General features: G+C 47.9%; 1 protein-coding gene across 2 annotated transcripts in view; it reads left to right on the top strand.

Moving 5' to 3' along the window:
* The window catches only part of LOC147702143 (proton channel OTOP2-like), a 340,145-nt gene that overhangs the window by 20,081 nt on the left and 300,113 nt on the right, over positions 1-19,951 (top strand). For both annotated transcript variants that reach the window (XM_086930791.1, XM_086930790.1), the window contains exon 2: positions 13,622-14,022. In XM_086930791.1, coding sequence (XP_086786917.1) covers positions 13,644-14,022 — 379 coding nt within the window. In that variant the 5' untranslated portion in view covers positions 13,622-13,643. The remainder of the gene's footprint in view (positions 1-13,621; positions 14,023-19,951) is intronic.

Raw genomic sequence — 19,951 nt, 5'->3', positions numbered from 1 at the left:
AAGGAGGTAGGCAGCCCCCCGTACCACCACAGCTCAGATCACCAAAGCCCCAGTCAGGCCCGGGTGGGGAATGGAGGTTTGAGGGCTCCACAGCGAGAGCTGGTCCTCGGCTGCATTAGGCCTGTGGTGCAGCTCCGATCTCGGGAGGGAGGCACCCCCAGCAGTCCATACCCTCCTGACTGGCCAGAGCAGCAGAGTCTGTGAAGCAGGGGGGACCCCTCTAGGCCCCAAACCTCAGCTCCACCAATGCAGGATTTCCAGCATTGGTCACATGGAGCTGACCATGTTGCCCATGCATCTGATTTGCATCAGGTCCCTCAAGCATTTATGCCAGGAAGGAGCTGGCGAGTAAACGTTACCCACCACACTCCCTCCATGGCTGAGGCGGGGCCTCCGACAGTAGGGGAGGCTAGAGGCAGGTCCCTCCCTGCTCAGCTAGGGGGTCCGAGGTTTTGGGCCCGCACTACGCCATGATCTCGAGTGCTCCCCAGGAGCAGCCGAGTGGGCTCCAGCAGCCATTATGTCTACGTCGGTCCCCCACTCCGGAGCCGGCAAGGCACCGGGGCCTCGATGGGTAGGTTACTAGCCTAGAACTGGATCATCTAGGTGGATGGCGGCAGAAGATGGAGGGGTCCAGAGCACACTTAGGGGCCGATTCCGATTCGGGAAAAAACGCTCCGAGTAGCCGTTCGGAGCGTTTTTCCCGTACGAATCATACAATGCAACATCCCTGTACGTACGATGAAATACGATTTGTACCAGGAGCCGTACTCCGTATGAGTCGTACAGAGACCGTACGACTCTAATTTCCATACGATTCTCCCTCGGAACCCGCTGTATGCGACATCTGTACGGTTCGCGGCTGGTTTTTACGACCCAGCAAGTACGATACTTGTCGGGTACGCACCATACAACCCTTTTTCTACGGGAGCTGAAAACAGCCGTAAAGGCAGAGTTCGCGCCGAAACAAGTACGAAACGGCCCCCCACGGGTACGGTCCATACACCCCATGATCGCAGGGGTAAGGTGCGTACCCCTACGATCATGGGGTGTACGAGCTGTACCCCATGTACGATGGGTGTATGAGCCGTACCCCATGTACGATGGGTGTATGAGCCGTACCCCATGTACGATGGGTGTACCCATCGTACATGGGGTACGGCTCGTACACCCATCGTACATGGGGTACAGCTCGTACACCCATCGTACATGGGGTACAGCTCTTACACCCCATGATCGCAGGGGTACGCACCGTACCCCTGCGATCATGGGGTGTACGGACCGTACAGTGTGTATGTGTTTGTGTGCTTTTCCATACGACTCGCCCTTACCTGATGTGGACCGTACGAATCGCGTCCTCATACCCCGGTCCGGATCGTACTCGTCAGGTCGTACGGCATGTGTACGAGTCGCACGGCATGTGTACGAGTCGTACGGTTCACGGTTTCAGCCTTGCAATACGTACGGATCGCGACGATTCGGACGGATTCACGGAATACGGATCGTACTACGCGACTCGGACGGACAGGTACAATTCGTACGGAGAGGGCTCCGGATACATATCGTACAGACGGATTTTTCCCCGAATCGGAATTGACCCCTTAGTTTGCGACTGCCAACTTGACGCCCTAAGCCAAGCTCCATTTATGATTATATTTTGACATCGATGTTGGACAAAGAAGGTTATATTAAGCTGATCAAGATGTCAGCACCTGTAATGCTGTTATGATGTCCACGTCTGGAAAACCCGTTCTCTTGCATATGGTCCTAATGTGTATCATGTCTAATTCATCATATGTCCAAAGTGCACATGCACAAGGTGTGGTGAGCAAGTCCGAGTTATCAATTGGTTCACACTATACTTCAGAGGGTTAATGTTGATGTGATAAAATAAGCAATGGCTGCTCAATACCAAACAGTGGTCATTCCATCTTATGCGTGTGAAAAAATACCTGAGTGTGCACCCTATGCTACCTCACCATTGTATGCAGTGCTCGAGTGGAGAGTACAGGTGGGCAGATGCGGTCTACACACTATTTTCAGAGGGTCAATGCCGTCTACCCTGTTGTAAAGGTGGCTGCTTTCAGCGGAATGCCACGTTCCTTCCATACTTCTCCCAGAATTCACAGATATATGCTGAACTCGTTCAAGTTTCTGTTTCTGACACTGGGACACTTTCGGGAGCACTTGCACATTGTCTGCTTTTGTTACAAGGTGCACTGTGCAGGTGGGTAAGGGGCTTATCAGATGCAAGCTGGGCCCAGAACAAAGTTTACAGGCCATTATGCCTCTTTTTGTTTGAGCATCCTGGCTGAGAGCCATCAGGAGCCTCACAAATAGAAGCAATGGAGGGGAAACAGAGGCTCACATCTTATCACTTCAAAGGTACTTAAGAGAGAAATGCTTTTTAATTAGTTCAGTCCCTGTATAGAAGAGATATATATGCATGTACTCAAGTAAGAATGTCAAGTGTTGATCACCCCAGTATTTACACAAATATCAATTTAAATAGCACTATTTTGTTCAGATCAGAATATGCTTTCTTCGATTTTAGAAAAATATTAAACCATAAAAGCACAATACATGTTAAAAAGACATACATTACATCAAGATAATTTGAATAAAATAGATTAAAAAAAAGACTCTGACAGTTTAAGAAAGAGGGGGACCATCCATTGTCATCCGGTGTCTAACCACCCCTTTCAGATACTTGGCAATATGATCAGTCACAGGTCCATCATTCAACTGTTACAGCTTTAGGAGGGCAGGTCGGCATTGTCTCAGGCCATACCTCTTTAAAATAGGTAAAATAATTTTTTTCCTGGGCATAGAGTACAATTTACAAAAAACACCAACGTGCATTGTCGACTTAGCGGAGATGTTATCACACGGACATAAACATAAAGAGCGTGACCAATCGTTAAACTTCGGAAAAGTGACCCTGATGTGAAAAATATCAAGGTGTAAACGGGTCAATAATAACGTATCATAAGCTCCTAAGGTATTTAATATGTATGGACGTATTCCTGGGTGAGTCAGAAGTAGTTGGTGTGCTCTCACGGACGGTTTTGCAATATTACTAGCTAAATTAATAGACTCTAGGTGATCTAGACCTAATGATTTTAAATTATTTCTATTAACATTGTTCAAGATGTCAGGGTTGGAAAAATACTAGGGGTGTCCTAAATCCTCTGGGAAGTTTTTAACGTAGATCAACCAGGGAATGTGGTCTGCCCCATCCAGGAACAGGCAATCGTTGATCAAGTCCTGTTCAGGCTAGTAGAAGTACCAGCCAAGGCCTTATGCCATAGCAGGATAGGCTGCAGTTTGATCAAATCCAAGAGATAGGGCAAACCCAGCTCAGCACGGCATATGGATACAGCTGTACTGTTAGGGACAGCTGGGAGATATTTTTTAAACCTATTTTCTAATAGCTGCAGGCACTCAACATTAGCATAACCCCAAATGCGTGCTCCATACATGGCAATGGGTGTACATTTAGCTTTGTAGATTGTTAATAGATCAGCGATTGGGTGCCTCCCTAACTTCCTTGCAAAGTGAATCAATGCACCAGTTGCTTTACAAAATAGTAATTTTCTAGATTCTATAGCTTTAGCCCATAGACCCCTTCTTTCAAATACAATGCCCAGGTATGACAAGTGATCTGTAAAATAGTTTCCTGTTATCAATAAAGAATTCTAATAATTTGATTATGTTTACATGGAGGTCGAGATTTGACATATAGGCAGAAAAGCTAGAGATCACTTTTTGTAGGCCAAGGGGGGTACGGACCAATAGGACTGTATAGTCCGCATATAACAATGCTCCCATTGGTCGTCAATTTATAAATGGTAAGTCCTGACAGTCACTACTTAGTTTTGCTCCCAGGCTGTTAATATAAAGAGTGAACAGGAGGGGTGCTAACACGCACCCCTGCCTCACCCCCTTCTTTACAGGGAAGCTGTGACTGAGCTCGCCACTTCTTCCATAGCGCACCCGGGCCCTGGCATCTAAGTAGGACTGTTTTAAAAAGTTTAGAATAGCTGGATCAACCCCCATGGTCTTTAGAATGCTCCATAGCTTCTGGTGACTGACACAATCAAAAGCTGAACTCAAGTCAACAAAACATAAAAATAGACTCACCCTTTTAGCCTGTAGATATTTTCCCAGCAGCAAATTCAGATTCAGGCTCTGTTTGACGGTTCACACGCCTTGAAGGAAACCATGCTGTAATTCTGAAATTATGTCCTTTTCCTCCGCTTAGAGCTGGAGGCGATTTAGGACGACACGCCCGGCCACCTTTGCAAAAGAGTCCAATAATGATATTGGTCTGTAACAGGACGAGTCGTCACGATTACCTTTCCTGTTAATAGGGACGAGTATCAACTCCGTCCAGGTGGCTGTGAATCCCAGGGTAAAGCAGGCCTTTAGGACCAGGGCTAACAAGGGTGCCCTGAGCTCTGGACTTGATATAAATAAATCAACTGGTATACTATGTGGGCCCGAAGCCTTACCGCCCACGCTTTCATTTATAGCTAAAGTAACCTCCTGGACATCAAAACCAATGTTAATCGGAAGATGATTTGAGGAGTTTAATGCAGAACATCCTCTCCCTCCAACTCTTCCACCTGAGTTGTGTGAGCGCCAAGATACTCCTTGGAGTGAAAGTTGCGCGGTAGAAATGTCTCTTACATTACATTACATTACATTACATTACATAAGGCCTCTTCGTTTTGGAGAGCCACCAGATTGTTATAAAGGCCAGAGAAGTGAGTCACCATTTATCCTCCCCTATGGTGATTTCGATGCTGGGCGAATTACCTGAGGCAAAAAAGGGGGCATTCTCACTGCCTTCCAAAAACCTTTCGTGTCTTTCAAATCTGATGCTCGTTTTAGATTTTGCCATAATTCGAGTTTTATGGCCGATTCACGTTCCTTAAGGGATATCTTGTAAGCTAATCTAGCCCTTTTTATTGCTCCTCGGTCTTTTATGAGCTTATGTAAGGCAGTTATCAAGGCTGCATGAGCTTGTGAACATTTAGAGTCAAACCGACCACTCCTTTTATCTGCCCGTTTTTTGCATGTTATCCGTAATCTATATTTTATATACTGGTATATGTTTATAAAGGAGCTAAGAACGTCAGATTTGTTAGCAGTTTCATCAAATTAAATAGGTCACCGGGTGTAGAATGTAAAAAGTGAGATGAATAATTGACATTTAGTTCTATACCACGGACCTCTCCTATGGTATGTGGGCAGGGTCCACAGTTGAAGTCCCCACCCCAGATTATGCAGTAGTCTTTGCCAGTACTTTTTAAAAAATCTTATCCAAGTCTCTCTGCAGGTGCATTAACATTTCTTGGCAATCCACAAAGGGGATATTGTTATAAAAATGTATTAAAACTAAAAAATGAATGTTGTCTACGTTCATTTTAAGCACCTGATAATAGATCTTGGACTCCCCGAAGTCTATCTTGCGTACATTTAACCTATAGGACACATAAGTACTAAGGCCACCCTTGTTCCTCCCCTGACTCGAAGAGACCGCTGGGATGAAGAATGTTTTGTAACCATTAATATGTAATATAGTATCAGTCCAGGTTTCTTGGGTGCATATGTTGAATTTATGAATAAATGCCAGCCAGGCAGGGTTGGTCAATTTGGCTTTAAGACCTGCCACATTCCAAAACAGGATTTCCATTTCTTTAGTTCTAGGCCCAAGCTGAGATGCACAATTAGTGGGGGAAGGGGCGGCATAGAGGCCATCTGGGTTAATTGGTATTTAACTGTAAGTAATGCTTATAGTGGATTGAGTTATTCCATTCTGAGTATTACAATTATTAGCAACATGTCTTGCCTCGGTGTCGACTTGCTCGACATTGACTGTGGGGACTGTGCATGGCGAGGGTATACCCATGGTTTGACATAGGGCCTTGTTACTGCTACTGTTGTTGAGTCAATCAATGTCTTCCAGAGAAGAAAGCACCTTAAAGAGGTATGCTGGGTTGGGAATGATTCATGGGATAAGCCAGGGTCTGCATCTGCTGTCTTACATAAGGAGAATAGTTGGTAGGCGGATAGAAGTAGCCCAGGGGCAGAAGATTTATACCATAATTGGTCACATGGATGGAGCTCTGTCGGCGCAAGATCTCTTGTATCAGGTTTGGTGTTCTAAATGTAAGGACAATGCAGTCGCCAGGGATCCTCTTATCGCTTTTCCCCACCCATCCACCCATCCTACTCTCCTTGCCATTTTAAATTCCCTATATAGGATATCCGTTAGGCTGGTTTTGGACTCGAGCCAGTAAAAGTGTCTTATTGCGTAAGGACTCCCAAGATTCAGTTGATTTTGAGGTGGGTTGCGTACACTTGCCAATATTAATGTGTAAGGTGTGGCTTCTGGTGGTAAATTTTAAGTCACACGTTTGCCTTGTACTTTTCCCTAATGATAGCACACAAATTAAGCATCCTTTGAGGGTCACTGGGTGCTATTTGAGGTGGCACTTTATTATGTTTTAAATTAGGAGGACTCTTAAAGCCAACACTTCCCCCTGAGACTGATTGTAAGATATCTGCTGAAGAGGGGTTGGCTGCCCTACCGACATTTAGTGTGCTCACTGGGCGATTATGCAGTGTGTTATTTAAGCCTACATCCTGTACTTTACTCAGCAAGTCCTCGATGACTGATGTCCTAGCTAACAATTTCTTCAGTGGAACCAAGGCTGAATTTTGATGGTCAAAAGCATTGCCAGGGCCCTAACCCTTCCTAGACAGGGACACCTGGGGGTTCACAGGGGTGGAACACAACTCTAAGTGCCCATACAGGTTAGTAAATACGCCATCCAAATGCTCTAGACGACCGTCCAATAGGACAGAGTTTCTATCTATGGATTCCTTAATCCGTTCAAGGGCAGTGTCTAGGGCGGTCACACCAGCAGCAATGGTGGTAGTGTTATGCTCCAAGGGGCAGGGTTGCATTGATGATTAAACGTCCGTGGTCTGTGTGCCTATAGAGCAGGTCCTCACCACAGATTTAGACTGAGTATTACGCTGAGGGTCCTTTTGATGATTTTGTTTTAGTGGACCCGCATCCTCCTTGCGGTTCGCGGATGCCTTCGTCTAAACCCTTGTGCCCTCTGTAGGGAGGTGGGAAGTCCGGTACTAGAGGCTATATGGACCCGTTAGAGGTGTCCATATGTGGTACTAACAAGTCATCATGTGCGAGGGCAGGGATATCCAGAACGGCCGGTACTGCCCCCGGATTGAGTGGTGATGAGCAAGAGTGAGTTAGGATTCGATTTTGAGAAATGCCAACCAGATTATGTGGTCCTAATGAGGATCGCCGCTGGAGAAATGAAGGGTCTAGAGACAGTCGCCTCTGTGTTAGTTCTATTTCGTGCAGAGCAGTGGTTCTGCCCTCATTATAAAGGCATCCAAAGTCCCTTTGTCCCCCTTGCTCTTAATGGCTGCGGGATTGCTCATTTTTTAAAACGTTGATGTAAATCGCTCAGCCACAACAAGTACCAGTCACACTGCCATAGAACGTGAATGCAGAAAGTGTAATCAGAAGACAGTACCTGGAGATTAATGAAGGATTGTGGGGGGTCTGTTGGAGGGGGGGCCCAGCACCGCCTCCGACGGGCAAGCCCTTGGCCCGGGCACGCCCTGCCGGCCGTGATTTTATGCGCCTCCTGGCGTGTTACGCTGGTGGTGCAGGCGCCGCTTAGGCTGCTGGGTATTGTGGTCCTGGCAGCCCCGTGTGATGGCCCGGGTGATGGATCTCTCACTCACAGGACCGGGAGGACCCCTGGTGGCAGGGCAAGGCAAGACGGTGGCGGCAAAACAGGCAGAACTGGTACGTTGAAACTCCCTCTGAATCTACTGGGTCTCTCAACACACACTTCCAAGAGAAAGAGAACCAGTTCGCTCTCCTACTCCAGACCCATTGGTTCCCACCAGGGTTTATTCACCAGCACCACGCGCAGAATAAACCTTCCTCACAAGCTACCTGTAATAATTATAATTGCTCTTCTTTTTTAACAACACTAGCCTGCACTGCACTGATGTGTTGGCATGGAGGATTAAGAAGCTGGGTCCCAGGCTGGGTCCAATTCCGGTCCGGTCGAGGCTGAGAGGCTTTGCTCCCCCTGGCCTCCCACCAGGCCTCGCCAGGACTCCCCTGCTTTGCGCTCTGCTGTCCTCGCCGCTTCCCGGCGCTGCACGCTATCCACAGGGACTGCGGGCGCAGCAGGAGCGGGTGCCGTGAAGCAGATGCACCGGAGCTGCGGGCGGTGGGCAGTAGCAGTGCTGGACTATGTTCGGCCCCACTCTGCTGCTTGTTTCCCGCAGACGCAGGTACGGCTGCGGGGCACAGCGGCTCAGGCTCAGCTGACTCAGGCGGTGATCGATGGTGGCCAGGGGCGTATCTAGAGCTCGTGGCGCCCGGGGCTACCCCTCAGAGTGCCGCCCCTTGGGGGGGGAGGGGGGGGGGTGCGGCTGCTGGGGGAAAAAGGACGGTTAGCACTTGAAAGATGTCAGAGTCTCCGAGGAGAGACGTAGTATTGCTGCTAACAATTACCTCGATCATGAAAGTTACATTTAGTAATTTATAAAGTTTTATATAGCGCGAACTTGAACCCGAAAGTTATCAGAGCGCTTTACAATTTGAGGTAAAGTTAACAAATCAGAACATTAGTCTAACATGGGGAATCTAATGGGCATTGAGATGTTTACTCCTCTCAAAATCGGAATGGTTGTTTGTTAGAAATGGGGGTCTCTAGTTAGCAATGGCTGGCCACTGTCCAAGTGTGGACCCTTCTTCCTAAGTCAGAGTAAGGGGGCTACACCCTTTGATAACCCCTGCTCAACCCTGTAGTAACGTAACACATTTCTGGTGCTCTGCAGCAGTTTTAAGATCTGCTCGTTGCTCAAATGGATGTAATTTTTGATATTTATATGTTTCCCTCGTCATCATTGCTAGATTTTACTCGTGAAAAAGTGTCACTCATAGTTGTATGTCACTCATATTTACACTGAAATTATAATTATGTCACACATAAGCAATCTGAAACCTTGGCAGCTATGCATACTTCCCATCGACACATTTATGAAATATGTAAGTATGGGCATGGTCTTCAAAGCTTTGTCATGTGAACAGTGAAGTGATGCCCACCCTCTTTCATAGCTGCCAGGTTTCAGACTGCTAGGTGACATGATTTTCATAATTTAGTTCGTAATTGTGAGTCAGCCATCTCGGAAGTTTTAAGATCTTCTCAGAGTTTCTCTATGCTCAAGACAGTGAGTCTAATTTCAAATATTTATAAGTTTCCCTCCCTGACTCGATCGTCTTCATTGTATGATTCTGCTTGCAAGACAGTGTCACTCATAGAAGTTGAAATGTCACTCCTAATTACACTCTGAAAGCCAAGCAGTGGCATTCTAAACTGAAATTTCTTCAGCTGGAAATCCGGAGGGCCTCAATAAAGAGCATTGGCACAATCAAGCTGAGAGTTAATGAGAGCATGAATTACAGTTTTCTGGGTCTTCAACTGCAAATATAGAAATTATGTTATGGACTTTAAAAGTCCAATGCACAAGCTCACAACACCCACCACCTAGGGGTGAAAATGGCAAGATTATCAGACTTTCCCCCTAAATTGCACACAAATGAAGCCAGGCAGGTGGGGCCAGAATATGACTGGACCAGCAATCCAGCATTCACCATCCCATACTAGGTGAGGTGAACCAATTAAGAGGATCTCCATTTTATTGGCATTGCACTGAAGGTTTCTGGGCTGCATCCAATGGAAGACTGCTGTCAGACATGACTTAATTCTGCAAGGAAAACATTGGGGGCATTCCTCTCCAGGGCAAGAAGAAGCTGAGTGTCATCAGCATGAGACACAATCTGGACGCCAACAGATTCCACCAAAATTTACAGGGGAGTCGTGTACGTATTAATTAGCGTTGGGATTAGGCCTGATCCCTGGGGGACATCAAACTTTAAAGGTTTGGAATCGGAAGCAAACTGAGCCATTCAAACTGATTGACTCCTGCCTGTCAAAAAGGAACAAAACTAGGCTAATGCTGATCCACCACAGCAGTGTTCTCTAAATGGTGTAAAAGCATGAAATGGAACACAGTATACTGTGTTCCATTCCATTCTTCCACTCTGCAATGCGGCGAGCGCAAGGTAAGTGGTTTTACTTATTTTTTATTTTACTTTCCCTATCCAGTTGTCTGTCCACTTCTGCCCTGCCCTGCCCCCACCTCGCCCCCACCAGTTTCCTTGGCCGTCCGTGCCTGGTCATCAAACAATCATCCTGTTTATCATCCCTCCAAGGCCTGTTCAGTCTCCCCAAGCATGATGGGATAAATTCCAGAAAATACCAAAATGGCGTCCTAGATGAACTAGTACTTACAGGATCCAAATTACTACTGTCTGAAACATCACCAAGGGTAGTAAGGGGAAGTGAGATTGAGAGTTTGAGCAAGTCGGATAGTTGTTCACACAAATTGAGGGAAGCCACTAATGGCTGGGATAAAGCATCCAGATGGGAAAACCTCTTCACTATTTTAAAGATATCTTTCGATTTATTGCTAGACAAAACAATTTGGTTGGAGAAAAAGGCTTGGGCTTTCTTAATGAAACGGTGATAATCAGACCGAGCTTTTTTGTTATGGACTTTATCAGCGAGAAGATAATAGCCAGCCCTTCCTCCAAACTGTTTCTAATTAAATTATGAAGATGTTGTCAGACACAAAGCGATTTGAAACCTTAGCAGCCTATAATGTATCATCACCACCACCCTGGTGTCTGCCCCGGGCGGCGGGCCGGGGCGCCCATCTGACTCATGGACTCGACTCTCCGACGTCCGACCGGAGTCACCCGAGACTCTCACCTCAATTAGCTGTTTTATCGCTGGCCTGTCGCGCAGAGTGCCTCCCACAGAGAGACAGTACTGAGTTGACTGAGTACTGTAAAGCTAGCTGAGCAGCAGCAGGGCCAGGCAAAAAGAATGGAATGGTGGTGGTCTCGGTCTCCTCCACACTCCTCGACACGACGGGAGGGGCGCTGGGGCGGTGAGGTGAGCGCGTAGCACGTACCGCGTCACACTACGGTGCGGCGGCAGGAGGGCTGGCACAAACATTTTCACAGGGCCGTCATTGGTTAAGGCTGTGCGCACCGCGCACACTACCACTGATTGACGGCCCTGTGTGAGCAAAGCTGGGAGGAGGTGGGGGGGGGCCCCCCCAACAACGGTCGACTCGGCTGCACACTATGTTTCGAAAGTCGGGAAGTGGGAACCGACCTTTATAAATGATTGTGTGCTTTACTTCGCTTATTATGCGAACTGCTTCAGTGCTTCGTCTGCTATAATAATCACTTCCGACCGAATCCGAATATTGAAATTAATCAGATGCCGCAGCCGACCGATGGCAGGTGACGGACAGGTCACTAGTGTCGGGTGTGGTGATATGTAAACTAAAGCGCCACGGGCCACCGCACCGCCTGCCGCCCTACAACTCACTCTGACAGGGCTTCCGCGGCCGCAACGGGCCTCGGCCGGCCCGGGCGGCCTCCTCAGCTCAGTCAGTCAGTAGTGCCGCCTCAAAAAAGGTGCCGCCTGGGGTGGACCGCCCCTCCCCCACCCCCCCCCCCCGCTCCTCCCCTAGCTACGCGGTTGATGGCGGCACAGGCTGCTGGCTGGAACGCTCGAGGAGACCAGCGGAATGAGGGCAGCTGTGCGGAGGCGGCGCTCAGGGTGAGTGTTCCTGCTGTGCAGTTGGGAGTCGTGCTTCTTCACTCGAGCTGGGATTTAAAATGAGAACGAATCCGCTATTTTGTTTTTTTCGTGTATAGCAATTTATCACTACAATGGTGCTAAAGTGCTTTAAAAGAAATAAAACAAAATAGTGGTATTTAAACTATTTGTGTAAGTTTGATGTACAACACTCTGACACCCTCATTGGGATAAGTAGTCTCAATACTCTTTCCAATGCAGGGTGTCAGAGCTCTTTACATCACAGTACAGATTATACATTAACAATAAATCCTGTGTACATCAATATAAAGGATGTGTTACATAAGACAGTGAGGGTTACAAGGTGTGGGAGCCATATGACCTTCATACCTCACTGTGCTATATTATAAGGAATACATTTATGAACTGCAAGGAACTAAAGGATCTCGCTTTTAAAAGCAGTAACCCACTTACCTATCTACATAAAATAATATTCTGCCGTCTGCTTGTTACGTAATGTGCATGGCCGGAGACATATTAACCCTTTATGCTATTTTGATTCAAAACTAGGCCTAGGCAAAACACCGATCTCTCCAGCAAATACGTTATCCTCCAACGTTATCTTACCATTATTATTACTATTACCTGAGATTTAGCTGGCACACCATGATCTCTGCAGCAAGCGTCTTAACCTCATAATATATTTTAAAATACAGATGTACTGCCACAATTCTCCTTGTTGCTAATTTCTTTGTGGCAGGGTTTTAAAAAAAATTATACGTTGAAGCCCAGATTTTGCTTCTGAATTGCGTCAATATTTTGCACCGCTCCAATGCATAATGATTTGTTAACTATTGTAATGCACTCAAATTTACTCATGATAGACCTCTTAAACATATGCAAGGTCTTAAGGTGCCAATATGTCATCCAGCCCTGAAGAAGTCTCTTTCAAGAGACGAAACACATTTGCTCCATTGCAGAACGTTTTTTTAAGGTGTGAAAAAAGGAATCTTTTTTAGAAAAAAGTGGATGGAGTCTGTGCACCTTATGACTTACTTGATCTGTATCTCTTAAAGACTTTATATGATGAATGGTGTGTGCTGATCATTTCTTTGTAACGAGGTCTTAAGATGTTATGTCAATTCCTGTGAGGTCATGGCTTGTGATGGCACTTCCGGTGATGTCACGTGCTGTGATGTCACACCCATTCTGTCTAACTTGTGAGTTCTTAATTTTCATCTTTTTTCCACAACCTGGCCGGAGGTAGTATAGATTTTTATTTGTGAAATGTATTGTACCTATTTAGTACAGTGGTTTTTTTCCTGCAACAATCGAGGTTAGCTCTACAGCTGAGACACACATGAACAAGTACCATGCGAGGGCTATATTGCGCACTTGTGGGGAGCCGTGGCTTCAGCTGTATTCCTCAGTACCCCCATGAAAACCCCTATGATCTTTATTACTCTGAAATCCAATGGTCTCTTGCTCTGCACCCGCTAAAAAGGCCCTTGGTAAGCCACGCTAGTGACTCATTAAACATTAGAGTCCTCTTCTACAGAGCACTAAAATTAGTTAATACCCACTAGAGAAAGAGCTAAACATTGTTATGTGTCTGTTCCACCATAATAAACCAAAGTCGAGGGTGCATAATGAGGCGAGGGCAAAGGCATTTGACAACTGATGACGCGCAAAAATATGTGGCCATGTTATTAGCACCCACATTCTTAATCTCACCCAGGACAGGCTAACATTCTGTCTCTTTCTTTACCACTGAACTACGACGTAGTCAGTAGCTGCAAAATAAGGTTTCTGATAGGTTGAGTCAATAACACCATTTCATGTAGGGTTCTAATACTCATTATGTCTTGTTCTTCCAGATAGTGGCCTCTGGGCCCAGGAATGATGGTGCAAGACTGCCCCCAAGAGTCAGTCACAGAACTGGAAATGGTTGAGTCTGTCTCCCCACTCCAGCAAGGTGAGTCCGGACTGTCCGGCGTCCTCGCAGGAGGGAGTGTGCCTGAACGCTTCGGACTCTGGAAGAAAGGAGGCCGTGCGCTATCTATCCTCATGGCCACCAACATCCTCCTGCTGGGCTCCTGTTTAATTATCTCTGGCTCGATGGACCGCGTGGCCATTGAAGAGAAAGATGTGCTGGCCTTCCTGTGCACCCTGATGCTGCTGTCCATCCTGTGGATGTGTGTCCAGATGTACCTGACCCACAAGCACAAGAACGCCGTACTCTACAAGGACTCTCATGCAGGACCCATCTGGCTGCGAGGTATGTTCTCCGCAGAGGCCCCAGAAGGATGGCCATTGGTACCAAGGGTTTCCATATCTCGCATGACACACTCACCATTCTGTTTTTTTAGCCAAGAATATGTTGCCTGGAGTGATATTTTTAACACTGAAAGTATGGACTACCTGTCCTAGCGTGAAAGGTGCTGCTTTTGCTGTAAAAGGCTAAAGGTGTTACACTTGACTTGGGGCACATGGCAAGATTGAATGAAGGCAGTTGTGTGGACCGAGGGGTGAGTAAGGGGTTAAGAGAGCAGCATCATTGGAATGTACCCACATACCTAACCAAATGGCGCCATTTATGCATTCAGACTAGTTAATGGGCTTTTGTTTAAGAAACCAATCCATTCTGGTAAATGTAGTAATCTCATTCCAGTTAGAGCAAATGGCCGTGCGCACGTAATAACTCTGGTGCAGTTTTAAACTTCGTCCGTGAGTTGACTGAAGTTTGCAAAACTTTATCCTTCAGGTAGACTGACAACGTTTCTTGACTTTTTTTCTGAAACCCATTTACTCCCTGCCTGCTGAAATCCATGTATCCCTTGGTTGGAGCAGAGACATGCATGAACTTATCCTGCAGTATGATATCCAGGAAACTTCCAACTACCTTCAGATGCATGGCCATAGCAGGGGACAACACTGCCTGCCGAGAGGGTGAAATGTATCCATTGCTTCTCTGGGCTACTACTAGCTGTGAGCTGCAGAGCTTGGTTACAGAAGAATAGCCGCCAGCCATAGGTCTCGCCTTTGCCTTTGTCAATGTTTTTAGCCATGTTGCACAACAGCACAGCTGCAGTGCAGCATGATTGAAAGTTTTTTAAAAAGGTGCTGTGACACGGCCTCTAGCTGCATCATAGCACTTTTTTTATTTTTAGTTACTGGCTGCAGACATCCAGAAGTGGGGTGGGGGTGCAACACAGAGGATGTAGACTAGCGTGTCTGGTACAGGTAAGAGCATTGGGCTTGGGAGGGGAGTAGACATACGACAGGGTAGGGGAAAATAAATAAATAAAACCACTTACCTTGCACTCTCTGCATCTTGTTGTATGTCAAGCCCCCTCCACCCCTCCACCGCTCTTACCTGTTAACAGCCATGCCTGGATGTAGATACCTCCAGAGGACAAGAAATGAAAAGTGCTATGACGCTGTCAACATTGGCTACCTCATAGCTCTTGTCTTTTACATTTTCAGGCATGCTGCATAGCAGCCATGCTGCTGCGCAATATGGCTAACAACATTGGCCAGGTCAATAGGTCACATAGGTGAGACCTATTGGTTTTGTCAGTGCTTTTCCCCCCGGTGGGACAGAAGGGTAAAAGTGGGAAAGCAACAACGTAGGAGAGGGAAGCAACAATGCTGGCAAGCAACAATCTTGGTTGAAGGGGCAAGCACCAACGCAGGATGGGAGGGGGCGAGCAGCAATGGAGGCAATCAAAACAAAGCTGGATGGATGGTTGCGGGGGAAGCAACAATGCGGGATGGGAGGGGGCAAGCAACAATGTAGGCCAGGAGGGGGTAAGCAGCAATTGGGGTATGCGGGATGGGAGCGTAGGAGGGGAAGGAACGCGGGCAAGCAACAATTCTGGGTTGGAGGAGGCAAGCGCAGTAGGACAGGAGGTTGGAGGAGAGGTAACAACAATGCAGGCAAGCAACCATGCAGGGCAGGAAAGGGCAAATGACAACGGGGACAAGTAACAATGCAGGATGGGAGGGGACAAGGAAAATAACTGGTGATCAGACGGTGGGAAGGGGAAGCAACAATGCAAGGTGGGGGCAAGCAACAATAAGTTACAGGAAAGTGGGATGGAACAAGTAAAAACGTGAGACGGGAGGTGGCAAGTAACAAACAAGGGCAGCAACAGCGGGGTCAAGCCAAACAACACCGGGCAGGAGAGTGGGCAGGGGTGTCTCCTCCGCTAAGGCGGAGGAGTGTCACCCACTGCTCTCAGAGCAGGAAAAATAAAATGATAATGTTTTATTTTTTGTAGATTCGGGGCTGGCTTAGGGTGGGCAGGGGGTTGGTGGCATGGGGGGAGTGGTTTGCACACTCCAAGTACGCATGATGGTTTGGCCGGTCGTCTTGCGCCGGCCAAACAGTCATGCAGGGTTTGCATGTTCTGCACCAGGCTGTAATGTGTAACATGCCCAGGCTCTTACTTCCTGTCCGAGCGCCAAACCATGGTGTTCTGACCAATCGCAACGCTGCATTGCAGAAGTTGTGATTGGCTTAGGGGAGCCTGGAGACACGACGGTGGAGAGACGGTCATGGCTGCTGTGAGGAGGTAAGTGTTTTTTTTTTCTTTGTCCCCCCCCCCCCCCCCCTGCCAAGCCCCTGCCCCTCTACCTGCGTTCCTTGCAAGCCGCTACTGAGAGTGGGCGGGGAAAGCAACAACATGGCAAGCCACAATGCAGAGCGAAAGGGGTCAAGCAAAAATGAGGTCAAGCAACAGCAAAGAATGGGGAATGGGGGAGTGTAAGGCAAGCAACAACATGGGGTGGAGGGGCACGCAAAATAGCTCCGGATGGGAGGCAGTGCTTAATTTGTAAAAAAAAATAATAAATGAACAAATAAATATGTGCCAGGGCCCTCATCAGGAGGGCACTACAGCTGGCACCATCTGTTGCCCATGCCAGCCCTGCCAGTGACCGTGCCAACACAACAACTAACCATCACACTGTTACAATTGTGACAGTAAATACTGTTCAAGCCCCCAAATCTATCAGAATGGCTTGGGAGGTAGGTATTACTTACTCTAAATGTAAATGGAATTATTAAACCGCTATTGTGCTCGTACTTAAATTAGGCAGACTGCACCACCATCTGCCAGACTGTCATAAGCCCTGGTGCTAAGCACCAGATACCACTGGTTCATATTAAGCACTTATGGGAGGGTTAAAGGGGTCCAGCAATAGCCTGGGACATGAGGTTGGGATGGGGTAAGCAACAACGTGGGATGGGCCTCGTTAAGCAACAAGAGGGGCAAGCGACAAGTGGGCAAGCACAACTACAGAGGGTGGGAAGCAACGCGAGCAAGCAACAATGAAGACAGAAAGGGGGCAAACAACAACAGGGGCAATCGAGAATGTGGAGCAGGAAGGGGCAAGCAACAACATGGGACAGGAGGGGACCATCACCAATAGGGGCAAGCAAAATAGCGTGGACAGGAATGTGGAAGGGGCAAGGAACAATGCAGAATTGAGGAGTCTGGAGACGAGCAACAACACAGAGCGTCTTAGTGCTTTTAAAAGTACTTTTTAAACTTTCAGCCCTGCAGCACAGCTAAAATATTGAAACAAAACTTGCATAGACCAGATCTGTTGTCTTTGCCAAAACCTGTTTTTTCTGACGAGATAGAAGGGTGTGGGGGGAAAGCAACAATGCAGTAGGAAATAAGCAACAACCAGGGAAAGCGATAACGCAGGATAAAAGTGGGCAAACTACAACGTGGGGGAAAGGAGGAGGCAAGAAACAACTGCGGATAACAACAACCGGACAAGGAAAACTGCACAGATTCGAGGGGGAGAAGCAACAATGTAGGCAAGCAAAAATGCACGGTGGGAGGGGGCAAGGAACAACGGGGCAAGCAACAACAGAGGTTGGGAGGAAGAATTCAATCAGGCAAGCAACAATGCGGCGTGGGAGGGCACAAAAAAAAATGGGACAGGAAGGGGCAAAAATGGGAGCAAGCAAAATAATGCGGGTGGTAGTGTAGGAGGGGGAAGCAACAAGGCAGACAAGCAACAATGCTGGGTGGGAGGCACCAAGCCACAACGGGGCAAGCAACAACACAGGACAGAAGGGTAGGAGGGAGCAAGCAACAATGGGGGCAGGCAAAACCGTGGGCGCTGTGAGGGGAAGCAACAACTTAGACAAACGACAATACAGGTTGCTAGTGGTAAGCAACAAAGGGGTCAAGAAACCACATTGTACAGGTGGATAGGAGAGGGCAATCTACAATGTAGGACAGAAAGGCAAGCAACAATGTGACAAGCAGAACAATGCAGGACGGGAGGGTGGAAGGAAGGAGGGGCAGGTGGGTAATGCGGGGCAAGCAACAATATGGGACCAGCGGAGGCGTGCAACAATGGGGTCAAGCAAAACAACACAGTATGGGAGTGAGAAAGGGGGAAGCAGTATTACGGGGTGAGAGGGGCAAGGAACATTGCAGCATGAGAAGGTGGTAGGGGTCAAGCAATAACATGGGATGGGGTGGGAAACTGCAAGCAATGCGGGATTGGAGAGCAAGCAACAATGGGGGCAAGCATAATCACGCAGGGCGGGAGGTTGGAATGGGCAAGGAATAAATTAAAACAGGAGGGGTGTAGTGACAGCCAAAAGATGCCAATATACGTCACGATGATTAACCAAAAGGTTTATTTAAGATAAGGCCATACACTGCGACCTCAGCCACAGCCTCTGCTTTACAGCTTTCCTCACACTGCCCCTGGCGCTCGCCTTGGAACGCTGGTCGCGGTGACATTCGAAGTGATGTCACCGCGAGCAGCTCCATTACAAGCGGAGCCGCCGGGGGGGGCAATTAGATTGGGAGATGCCACACATCCCCCTCCCCTGCGGAAGAAAAACAAAGGAACAACGCATGAACAACAGTGAGGCAACCATAACACAGTGCAAACTGATAAGGATCTCTGGAGGGTCTGGACAATGTCCTGCTAGGAAGAATGATACAAGAATAACAGCATAGCAGGGGTTACATCCTAATATATTGATCCAAGTATCTGGGGGGTCTGGTCACTCTCCTGCTAGACCTATCACCTGGGTGGGGGAAAGACAACAGCTTCTTGGTGTTAGGACCTTTGTTCTGCCTGGGATCGCCCCCTCTCCCCATTTCACTACTAGAGTCATGCCCTGGTGGGTGGAATTTCACTACTCTCCCTAGGTTCCAGATCTTCCCCTCTTGAGTTTTTACAGCATTCTTGAATAGTTTGGTGATTTTGGTGGGATTACTGTACTCTGACCAATTAGCTCTTCCAGTGGGGGTTTTGATCTTGATGCTATCCCCTACTTTGAATCCGGCCTCCCGTGTGGCCTTGAGCTGGTCATATCTTTCTTTCCTTTTCTTCATGGCTTCCTCTCGTCTCTCTAGGCTTTCCACTCCTTTGGAGCGGTCTGACCATCCTTTGTGCCACCCCATCCACCCTGGGGATAGCTTGGTGTTGGGTATCCTCGCTCGGAGCAGCTCGAATGGGGTGACTCCCGTCGTCTGGTGCGAACCTGCATGCTTCTAGCCGCCTCCACGCCTCTTCTTTCCAGCTTATGCCACTGGCTTTGGCCAGCTGGATGCTCTCCTTGAGGGTTCTGTTAAATCGCTCGACCATGCCATTGGTCTCAGGGTGATACAAAGCGCAACGCTTGTGTTTGATGCCTCTCTCCACTAGGAACGCTTCCATTTCTTTCGAACACAGTTGCACCCCATTATCCGTGAGAATGTTGCTGGGTAGCCCTTCCCTGATGAAGACCTCTTCCAGGAACCTGATGACTGTCTTGGTCGTGACTTCATTCACCAATTTCATTTCAGGCCACCGAGAATACAAATCCATGAGCACCAGGACGTAAGGCGTCCGCAGTTCTCCAGACAATGGGCCCACGATGTCTAACGCCAGCTCTTCCCAGGGTCCTGACGGTGGCGGCCTGCATACCATTGGGGGCGTCAGTTGCTTTAAGACTTTATCACTGTTGCTGCACGGAATACAGTCTCTAATTTTCTTTTCCGTGGCAAGATCCATGTTGGGCCACCAATAGTACTCCCTGAGTCTTTGTTTAGTTTTAGTGATACCCAGATGCCCTTCGTGGGCTATCTCCACCAGGTCGTCTCTCACCGACGCAGGCAGCACAAGTCTCGTACCCCTGAACAGGCATTCATCTACCATGGACAGTTCATCCTTGACAGCCC

Source organism: Lissotriton vulgaris, chromosome 7, assembly GCF_964263255.1.
Source record: "Lissotriton vulgaris chromosome 7, aLisVul1.2, whole genome shotgun sequence".
Classification (NCBI taxonomy): domain Eukaryota; kingdom Metazoa; phylum Chordata; class Amphibia; order Caudata; family Salamandridae; genus Lissotriton; species Lissotriton vulgaris.
The sequence above is the reverse complement of the archived record's forward strand: the minus strand, read 5'-3'. Positions and strand labels throughout refer to the sequence as shown.